The sequence below is a fragment of the Drosophila guanche genome, unplaced genomic scaffold (assembly GCF_900245975.1).
Source record: "Drosophila guanche unplaced genomic scaffold, DGUA_6, whole genome shotgun sequence".
Taxonomy (NCBI): Eukaryota; Metazoa; Arthropoda; class Insecta; order Diptera; family Drosophilidae; genus Drosophila; species Drosophila guanche.
The window spans coordinates 2856067-2866703 of record NW_022995752.1 but is presented as its reverse complement, the minus strand read 5'-3'; the positions used below and the strand labels follow the sequence as shown (position 1 = coordinate 2866703).

At 41.3% G+C, this 10637-nt stretch overlaps 2 protein-coding genes across 5 annotated transcripts; one reads left to right on the top strand and one right to left on the bottom strand.

Annotated features, from left to right (window-relative positions):
- Positions 1–4979: 4979 nt before the first annotated feature.
- LOC117587774 (probable RNA polymerase II nuclear localization protein SLC7A6OS) lies at positions 4980–9483 on the top strand. Of its 4 annotated transcripts, none has more exons than XM_034278712.1 (4): positions 4980–5283; positions 5349–5836; positions 8925–9100; positions 9173–9483. In XM_034278712.1, exons 1-4 carry the CDS (start codon positions 5077–5079, stop codon positions 9466–9468), a joined length of 1167 nt encoding a protein of 388 aa, XP_034134603.1. In that variant the 5' UTR covers positions 4980–5076; the 3' UTR covers positions 9469–9483. The 4 variants fall into 4 exon arrangements, with proteins under 4 accessions (XP_034134603.1, XP_034134607.1, XP_034134605.1 ...); XM_034278716.1 differs by lacking the exons at positions 8925–9100; positions 9173–9483 and adding exons at positions 6240–6288; positions 6394–8177; XM_034278714.1 differs by lacking the exons at positions 8925–9100; positions 9173–9483 and adding exons at positions 6240–6288; positions 6359–6372.
- Positions 9484–9508: 25 nt separating this feature from the next.
- On the bottom strand, positions 9509–10135 carry LOC117587775 (RNA-binding motif protein, X-linked 2). Its single transcript, XM_034278717.1, has one exon. The coding sequence runs from the start codon at positions 9992–9994 to the stop codon at positions 9527–9529; it is 468 nt and encodes a 155-aa protein (XP_034134608.1). The 5' UTR covers positions 9995–10135; the 3' UTR covers positions 9509–9526.
- Between the last annotated feature and the right edge of the window lie 502 nt (positions 10136–10637).

The window sequence follows — 10637 nt, the reverse complement described above, 5'->3', positions numbered from 1 at the left end:
CTAACCTTTCACATTATTCTTCCTTTTCCTTTAGCCATCTTCGCTTCTCACGTCATTTTAGCTATTAAGCGCCAAGCCTGAAAATAAATAAATAGAAAAATTTAATATTAATTCGAACAAGAAAGCATCAAAGTGCAGAGTGTGGTAGGACTCACACGGCTTTGGTATTTTTTTCTTAAGTCCAACAGCACACTCGCCGAAGAAAAGCGAGAGAGCCACAGACACATGTGCAATGCTTCATGTCATCCACATACAGGCACATACACATCTTGGAATGGAGTTAGAAAGGGATCAATTAAGATCAATGCACTTCACTTTCTCACACACTTTTCACACTTCCTCCTGTGATCTCCTTTTTCAGCTCCGTTTACCCCTTTCTTTTCCAGCTTTTACCGCTTTGGCAGCACTCGTGAGAAATTAGAGCCAAATAAGAGAGAGAGAGAGAGAGAGCGACATCATCTTCATCTTCCCTCACCATAAATGCAGAATTCGTGGAGCGAAAGAGCCTTCGAAGTTTTACTAGTGTGCAAATGCCCACAGCAAACAAAAGAGAAAGAGAGTGAGCGACATCATCTCCCCTCTCCATATGTTCCACATTATTAATGGATCTGTCATTTTCTAAATCGGCTGCGCACCTTCATACACACTTTATTTTCAAATTGATATGCCTTTTTTGCTGCATTCGATTAAACACTTTTTCACTACACTTACACTTTTATCCTTTAATTTGCCATTTTATCTGCCATAGCTGCAACTGCACACGGGAGAGGGAGAGAGGAGAGCGAGAGAGACATCTTAATGTCACAATGGGAAGCGAGCGAACAGATTTGTAGACTTTTTGCAATTGCTTTTTTCATGCAGCGGAAGACCTCGAGACGAACGAACAAATTGTGTGCGACACCACGCTTCACTATTTTATTTTCTCTGCCTATTTTGCTGCCATTTTCTACTAGACATTGCCACTGCACTTGAATAAACACTTTGCTTGCCATTTGATCTGCCATATTTTGAATCTGCAATTGTTCGAGAGAAGGATTGTTCATCTTGCCTCATCTGAATTGGAGACATCATCAGTCAACGGGAAGGGAGCGCAAATAGATTTGTAGACTTTCTGCAATTACGGTCACACACACATGCAGGGCAACACCTCGTGACCGAAAGAAAAAAAAGTGGGCGACACAACGGGTATAGTGGAACCTAGGGTGCTTCTCTGGGATTTCGGCTTATAAACGTTCACATATTTGCAACCAAGATCTGCCATTTTCTGCAGCTGCTTCGCTCCTTTATTCTATCAAACACTTTTTTCACTGCACTTTCACACTTTTCATCTTATTTGCATCGCCTTCTCACATTTTCGTAGACTTAACACTTTATTGCCAGGATTTGTAATGGTTTTCACTACACTTCACTTATACAACATTTTCCTTTTCATTTTCATAATTTCCCGCATTTTCCGACTCGAAACCGGCAAAAAACTCGGAGCTGACTTTGAACGCGTGCAAAACGAAAATATGGAAATGGAGAGTGGAGAATTTTGATGCAGTTGCGCTGCCGGCTTAGCACTCCCACATTCCATGCTTTTTTTTGCACACCTTCCAGTCTCTCACTACTAACGCATTAGATGAGCGACGAACGTGTGGGTGTGTGTGTTTCTTGTTGGCAAAGTGGGCGTGAGAGTGAGTGAGATGATTAGAGTTTGGCTTGATGGCCATGATGCAATTATACACGTAAGTCTGTATGCTTATGCATATGTACATACATTTACAGAAGTCTTATTGGAATTAAAAGAACTTGCATAGCTATTTCAATGTGCACCACCTCCCCTCCCACGCTATACGCAAAATGGCAGAAAGACGTTAAATGTGCAGTGCAATTGTGGGTATTATTTCATGAGTCTTGAAAACATACATACACATACATAATTACATCTGTACATACATATGTATGTACATTTGTGCACATTTGTATGTAGAGAAAGAAAGTAGATGCAGAATTAATTTATATTTGATTAGTTTCGTCCCCAAAACTTTTCAACGAAGCATAAATCCACGAATATTCATCCCTCCAGGATCATTAGGATTATAAATTGCTCTTAGTCCCATCCACCGCATCACCATTTTCCTGCCCATTTCCGAATCTCTCAATGATGATGATGAATATGTTATTGGGATGACCGCAACACTTGACCGTAACAACTTGTCCCAAACAAAATGCATTATAATGATTTATGAAGAGGTACTCCTTCCCCTGCCCCAAAAAGTCCAACCCCTAGACAAATTAACGAGGATGTATGATGATGATGTGGCATTCATCCTGCCACAGACAAAAGAGCTAGAGAGAGACACGACACCCACAACCACAAGCTGTCAAAGCCACAAAGAGACACTCGACTCGACTCGACTCGACCCGACCCAAGCTGAAGCTGAAGCAGATGCTTGCCCCAAGGTGTTTTTGCTTCCTCGACCAAAGTTTAAACAAAAATTAAAACACCTACCCTGCCCACCCCGCACAGCAGGAGACCCGACCCTTCCCCCATTTCTAGCAGCCTCTCATCTTTGCCTGAACTTGAAGCTAATCAAAAATGTGTTGCACAAAAAGAGCGTAGGAAGGGCACAAAAAGTAAATAATGTTTTGGTTGTTTTTTTGGGGCAAAGTCGAGCCTAGAGATACGCTTTCGTGTTGGTGTTTATTTGAAGAAAACTTGGGTAAGCGTTTGTAGATTTTCTTCGAATGTTTCTAGGTGTTTTTAATAGCTGCTATATGCTCCACTAATCAAAATGTAAGCTCCAATTTGCACCCCTCAAATCTATATTAAAACGTCACAAACTTACCCAACAAAGCAGCATACCCTCTTCGATTTCCCACCAAAAATAAACGCTAGAAAAAACCTTGTGTAAAGCGAAAGTGCAAAAGTTTTTCCCAAGGAGTTTTCTTTACTTTACTTTACTTTTTTTTTTGGCAGCCGGCAATCAACCACCCAAACCAGCGGGAACGTTGCGGGGAAAAGCGGAAGGAAAAACCCAAACAAGGATGTTGTTGTTGTTAGTTCCATGATTAGCATTTTATCAGTGAGATCCTTGGCAGCAGCATCAGCATTTGCTTTGTCTCTTTGAGGCGGCCAACTTAAACCCATCTTTACGCTAATTTAGTTTTTCGGCTAAGATGCGGCAACAGCTGACAATGTTGCCACCACCCAAACCAGCACACCCCCACGAGTACGGAAAATCACTCCCTTACATTTGACTGGTGGCAAGGAGAAAGAAAGTCCTGTCCTGGTCCTGCCTGCCTGTCACATGAGGCTGCGAAGCTGCTGCGTGCCACATAATCAAGAGAGAAGAGGAAAATACTCGTACAACCGGCAGGGTGCTTTTTATATGTGTGTGTTTTATGTGCAGATCCCATTAATTTATTGCCAGAGACATTGAGACACCTCCAAAAAGCGTACAAAAGGCGACATTATTATTTCATTATTATGCCAAACGCATCCAGGATCAGGGTCCCCTTTCCAGCCCACATCCACGTGAGCAGCAGGTCTCATATTACAGACAATGGGGAAAAGTCCTGCTAGTCCTGGGCTCTCACGTCAGATGATTCATGCGATGGCAAATTTTTTGACGCCCGCCACATAAATAAAACAGGAAGTCTGCTCCCTCCCCCGTCCCGTGGCATATGTTTGGATAGTCCCCGGGTCAAAAGAGGTGGCCAGGGCAGGCGTGAGGTAGAGGCTGTTATATTTACTCGTAAATATTTTTATAGGCCCACAGAAGGTTTTCCGGGAGGCGCGAAATGAATGGAGGAGCTGAACAAGCAGGTGCCTGGAAACACCTTCCTTTTTCACTATTTTTATGCACTGAAGATTTCATTTTTTATGGACAGCATTTTAGAGGGAAACTTAATTTTCGGCAAAACAGGGTATATTTTCGTCGGCAATATAGACAAAAAAACATATTTGCAACACTAAATTTTAATTTGATTCATTCCCGAAAGTTGTTGAACATAAAATTAATTATATTATAGGGCATCCCATAGCCGCAATGGCGTCCCATGGCTTCTCCATCTCCTTTTGCCCTCCAATTTGATCTAAACTTTAATGCTATCAAACGGTAAATTTCCTAGTTGAACTTGCGGCAGATTCACACATTCAAAAAACAAAAACACACCCGCAAACGTAAACACGTAAACACATGTACACTCACACACACGCAATCCACTTACCTTAACAAACATGCATTCCCCTCCCTCTTGTTGCTGCGGCTAATCCTTTCTTTAACGGCTTTTGTGCGAGTAAACCATTTAGCGCCAATTAAAACATAATTGCGGCATTTCCTGATTGCAATCGGCGCGGTCTTAAATCATGTTTCACGGACCTGTCTGTAAATCATTCGAGCGGGTGGAGCCCCAAAATCGCGACACATTTACCGTAACTACAAAACGCGCGCGAAAACACTCACACTCACACACGCGGAACGATGCTGTGGCGGGTAGAATGGTTGCCAACGGGTAAAATGGCTTCAATCTGCGACGCACTTTAATTTTATTGCACTTTTGGCGTTGATTAAAAACTCTGCCACACACCTGCACACAGCACACAACCCCATTTTGGAGGGCGCCTCTTGAAATTTTTGGTGTTGCCACAAAGGACGTAAATTTTGTGCACAGCCTAACGGTACAAATATTCGCTACGCGTTCCGTTCAAGCCGCAAACATAGAACCGCGCGCCGCCGGCTGAGTTTGTTATTTGAATTTTCGTATACTATCGAACTTCGGGTAAAAAAAAAAGCAGTGCATGCCTTCAATTCAAAATATGGCTGCGCGCGCGCAATTTGGGGTCAATTTCGGGGAATTTCTCTCCTGTTTTCAAACGGTCAGCGAACTCAGTTTTGCGTTTTAAATATGAGCCCACAAATACCCCAAAAATATACCAAAGATATACTGCACACTTCTTGAATCGTGCCAACTATCGCGTGGGTTTGTGGTATTTTTTGGCACACACACTACAGTCACACTGCGCGTCCAACACATTTTTTATCAAAACCCAAATTTGTTGTACATTTTTAACGAAAAAAGCCAAGAAAAATGCCTGCCGTGGTGCGTATTAAGCGGCGGATTGACGAAGAACCACACACGGCCTTTGTGCTAAATGGCAAACGCCGACGACTGCACAACGATGAGAATTCATTGGGCACGGCACAAGTGCCGCTGGGGGCTGCAGCCGACACCGACGCTGCGGACAAAGACGAGCTGACGACCGTGCTGAAATTTGCCGGCACGTTGGCCAAGCAGGTGAGTGGTGGGGGGGATATAGCATCCATCTTGGTAGATGTTTAAATTGCTTTTATTTTCTGTAGGATGACAGTGCCACAAAACAATTTGCAGCTGCGCGTCTAAACAAAGCGACGGCCAAGGAGCTGGTGCAACAGAAATCCAATGATGCGGCCATTGCCAGTGCACTGCGCAGGGACAGGCAACGGCTAGCGGCACAACAAACCACACGCGAGCAGCGTTTCCGCGTGGTCAACTGCTTGAGGACCACACTCGAGGACATCAATGAGAGCGAAGGTGCGGCAGGCGGAGGCGGCAGCAGCAGCAACACAGATGACGCTGCCGCACAGATAACAATTCTGGACATTGAATCACAGCAGCAGCAGCGAACGGGAGGGACAACAGCAGGACAGCTGGCAGCGGACGAGCAACTGCAGCCTGGAGGCGGAGTCCCTCAGCAGCAGGATCAACAGCAACCCGCCGACTCGGATATTGGCTATGTCTACGATTTATATGTGCCCGAGAATGAGATGCAGGCGGCCTATGTCGATATGATGGATGACAATTATCTAAGGTTCGTCATACACATTGAACCACATGAGCAAACGTTTAGCATCACGAATACCTTTATGTAGAGATACACACAGAGAGAGAGAGAGAGAGAGACCATTAAGCAATCTATCTCCCAGTTCCCATTGCCGCGTTTAACGGTTGTGGCCTGTTTATGTATTTGTATTTTGTAGGTGCTTGTGTGTGTGTGTGTATATACATATGTGTGGGTGGTGTGTGTGTATTCCCTACCCCCTCCCTACCTGTTTGCAGTCCTCGTGGCCAGTCGTCTCATATATCGCATTTATCCTCTTAATTTTAATGTTAATTAAACAACAAATTTAGCTTATTAAGCTAACAAACAATCATGTCGACTGCTCAATAATCCACCCATTAAACTCCGTATCCGATTCCGTTCTCCATAAAAGGTTGTATTATCCGTTTAATTACTACTACACCTGCTACTGGTAGGACACAGTGCGAGAGAGAGAGAGAGAGGCAGAGCTGAGAGAGACAGTCGTGCCACAGAGACAGAGCAGAGATACAGCCTTGCCACAGAGACAAAGCAGAGCAGAGACACAGCCTTGCCACACACAGAGAGAGAGAGAGAGACAGAGCAGCAGCAGAGACAAAGCCCCCCCGAACCCAACCCAAAGAATGGACTGCACTGCCACACACAGGCACACAGGCCCACACGCCCTAAGGGGGCGCCCCACTAATATGACAAAAAACTGTTTAGGATTCTATCGATTGATTGGTTTATAGTTCATTAGAAATATGATAGATGATCGATATAAATACATATGTATAAATGGTACAATCTGAGCAGCAGAAACGGCAGGAGCATGTCAAATGCTTAGCTGATTTTAAGGATTGTGGATAATACATACATGTAAATGTATAGGCAAATGGATCTATAAGGAAACAGAGTCTGCTTGATCTTCCAACATCTAAATGTCAAAGCTTCAGAGGCAGACTCCTGCTTGAACTGCTTTAAGTCTTAACAAGAAAATGCATCCCTGTTGAAAGAAACCTGCTTGAACTTACAAGATGAAGAAATCTTTTAAAAGGAAATGCATTTATTACGGCAACATAATCTGCTTGCTGGAAACCATCATTAGAACATTGATAGATAAATTCTATCAGGGAGCGATGCAATTATTTTGAAAGGAAGCAACTTGATTAGAGAAGACGAAGGAGAACAACTTTTTCCTTACATTAAATCAAGCAGTATATGAGAGGAGGTCAAAGAAAACCTCCTGGATCTTATAATAAGATGAGGTAAATGCATCTAAAATCTACTCCTTAATCACAAAACTACTACTGGAACGAAAAACTTAAAGATAAAATAGCTGACAAATTATAAAACAAAAGATCCCAAGAGATTCTCTAAAATTAATATTATATAAAGATAACTAAAAGATACATTTATACATAGATCCCTGTACCACTTGAGTAATGTGTTTAATTGTATGCCAGTACCATAAAGCACTATCCCAAAGAAAGACGAAAAGTACGTCTAAGATGTTTAGAAATTAAAACCCTACATTTTTGCGTCAATAAGAAATAGATGCATCTTTAATATGTAACAAATATATTGACCAATTGCGAATACATTTTTCCAGAGAAGAGGTAAAATAAATTGCTAGAATGCAAAAAGATAGCTAACAAAAATAAATCTTTCAATGCAATCTTTAAGAGAAAGATGTATAAAGGAGAAGCCTAAAGCTAAGCTAAGATATTGCATAGAAAATCCCATAAAGAACGCCTAAATGTAGTGCCAAAGTTGAAACGGCAAACGTCACTCTTATATCATTATCTATCACAATTATTACTTATAATAACCAATGTAGAACAATCTGTTTTTGTAAGCCATTTTAGTGCCTGAAAAAGATGATAAAGGAAACATTTTCTACACTGGATTCACCCACTGCCCTCTGCCCAATCAATTATATGAACCAATCAATCGTTAGAGCATTAAGCCCTAGCCATTTCTAGCATAAGTTCTTTCGATTTTGTATAGCTTTTATTTACTATATCTTACACACACCACACACACACACACACACACACCTCCATACGCACACCACACATACCATTTTGTCAGTGCTTCTCATTATTTTCTGCCAGTTCTCCCTGCCCTGCCAGTGGTCTTTTATTCGCTTTGTTTCGTTCTTGTTCCTTTCATTCCACACTAAACAAAAACATTTAATACAAAAACTCAAGAAATCAGAGCCCGCAATCCGAGAACAACTCTTGTGCTAAAGTCTAATTAAGTGCATAGTTTTTAGTGTTTGTTGGGGTCTAGAGCTGCCCCCGTGATTACAAAAAAATAAATAAACTGAATAAATAAATCAAATACAAAATTTAAACCTCTGATGTTTCAATGAAGGAAAAAATGAAAGACTAGCTTCAGGGGGCTGGAAATTTGAAGGAAGGTCTAAAGCTGCGTTGCTAGATGAACACAAACTATAGCTTTGGTTAAGATATCTTTAGGAGCTACAAAGTTTTGTATCTTATAGAAAACATAATGTAATATTTTAAACTACTGCGAAGATTTCAATTCTTCATGTTTTTCCTTTGTAGGAGATTTTTAATAGTTTCACTTTGTAGTTACAATTTTGATAGGAGAATTGGGAGATATGAATAAAAATAAACCTTTGGTTGTGGAAAAACCTTAGAGACCCAAAATGTTTTTTCAATTAAGTTGAAATTTTTAGTACATTTTCCTATGGAAACTTCCATTGCATCTCCAAAGATTAGATCTAATTTGAATATATAACTATAGACAGAACTATAAAGTTTTTCTTACTAATACTTTATTTTTCGTGTGGAAACTATGTTTAACAGGCGAAATGGGTTCGTTCGAGCTTCTTTTTGAGCTATATGTGGAATGAAACTAGTGGTTCCACATTGAAGCAGCAGCTTGAGAGCAGCGTGTTTCCCCCTGCATATCATTATAAATGAGTCTACAATTATCTCTAAACTAATCAGAACTACTCCGCTCATCATTTTGCTACAAATCAACATCCTCTATAAGGTCAAAACAGTTCTCTGACCTTAAAGTTTATACAACATTCAAACCTACACGAGTTGTTTTCAAATATTTACAGCTTTATACCCATGGGTGAAATAGTCCTAGAGGATTGCTACAACGATGCCGAGGAAGAGTACGATTCGGAGGATTCGAATCAGGAGAATTACTATGCCAACGATTATCCCGATGATGAGGAAGCAGCCATGGGCTCTGATGAGGATTTGGCACGTGAAATGAACAAGTTTGTTTTTGGTAAGAGGAACAGTGGAAGTAGATATTGAAATATCCCTAGAACGGTCGAAAATAATCCTCTCTCTTTCACAGACGACGACGAAGATGAAGATGGCAATGTCAGCTCCAGTGACTCTGAGGGCTTCAACACGTATCATGATCCCTATGTCCATTCGATTGACACCTCACACGACAGCTTCGCGGATGATGTGGATTTCTGCAACACGGACCGTGAGCGTGGCAGCGCCTATGAGCGGTACAAGCGTCGCATCCTGCGAGAGCTGGATCAGGATTTGAATCCACAGCCCGTTCAGCTGAAGCCAGAGGACTTGGAATCCGATGAAGATGATGATACAGAGGATTCCTTTGCCAGCGCCGATGATAAATAAAATGTTAACACTTTTCTTGCATTTCAAATATACAATTAAATTCATGTTCAATTCAATTTTATTTGCCTTTAAATTTGTTTTTGTGTTCAGTCTTAACGTCGCCCATATGTGGGCGGGGCGCACAACCCTCCATATAGAGGCGCAGCGTCTCCTCGTCCATCTTTTCGTTCTCCTTGGGCGGCTTGTAGTCAAGCACATGGTCGACGCGCAGTGACCGCTCCATGATTTTAATGCCATTCAGGTTGTCCACGGCCAGCACCGTGGAGCGCTGATCCTCGTAGCACAGGAAACAGAAGCCCTTGGACTTTCCCGTCTTGGAGTCGCGCACCAGATTGATGTTGACCACTTCGCCGTACTGCGAGAAGACGCAAATGATGTCGCCCTCGGAGAGTGTGTAGGGGAAGCCAGCCACAAAGATCCACGCCGAGTCGCGGTACATGTCGTGCCAGCTCTTCTTACCCGCACCCTGTTGCAGGTCGTGCTCGCTGAGTTTCAACACGTTTTTCATATTTGTTAGGGGATTCATTTTGCATTTAATTAGTTTTAAATTAAATGAAATACAATTTTGATCCTCTGTTTACGTTCAGCGGAAATATCAACAAACAAACGCTTTCTAACCATTAACGCAAATCATATTCTTCGATTTTGATATTCCATTTAATATTCTGAGCCAGTTTTGGCCCTTATCAGGTAAAATATAGTTTCAAGCGATTGATGCATACATTTTCTACTGGATTATCAATACTTAAATACTCGTTTTAATTAATTTATTTATAAAGTACGGTTTAAAACAAAATTGTTGGAATGAAGCCTTGAACAAATTTAAGTATTTACGTGGTAACTACATCTAGACGATTGAGACATTTGGATGGGAAATACCAAATGTGATTCTTTTGGTATACGTTACTGAAACGCAAAAATGAGTCGGCAAAGCGTATACATGTGTAGTTACTATGTAAAAAATATATATTTTTGTGTACCTTCTTTTTGAACCCTTTTTTTATAAAACAATTCAAAGAAAATAACCTATACATTTATTTAAGAATCAGATAAAACTATAAGCTCAGTTGTAAAAAAATTGAAAATCAGACTTGAGGAAAATGATTTTCCTCGGTATATCTACGGTATATTTCGAACACGCATATTTGTGAGACTGTCAGACGGCATAT

What these genes read in the sequence shown, in the direction of transcription:
- LOC117587775 (XM_034278717.1), bottom strand. Translation starts at nt 9,994, where the DNA reads ATGAATCCCCTAACAAATATGAAAAACGTGTTGAAACTCAGCGAGCAC.
- LOC117587774 (XM_034278712.1), top strand. Translation starts at nt 5,077, where the DNA reads ATGCCTGCCGTGGTGCGTATTAAGCGGCGGATTGACGAAGAACCACAC. An exon ending in CCGGCACGTTGGCCAAGCAG is followed by an intron (nt 5,284 to 5,348) that starts GTGAGTGGTGGG and finishes TATTTTCTGTAG; the next exon opens with GATGACAGTGCCACAAAACA. An exon ending in ATGGATGACAATTATCTAAG is followed by an intron (nt 5,837 to 8,924) that starts GTTCGTCATACA and finishes AAATATTTACAG; the next exon opens with CTTTATACCCATGGGTGAAA.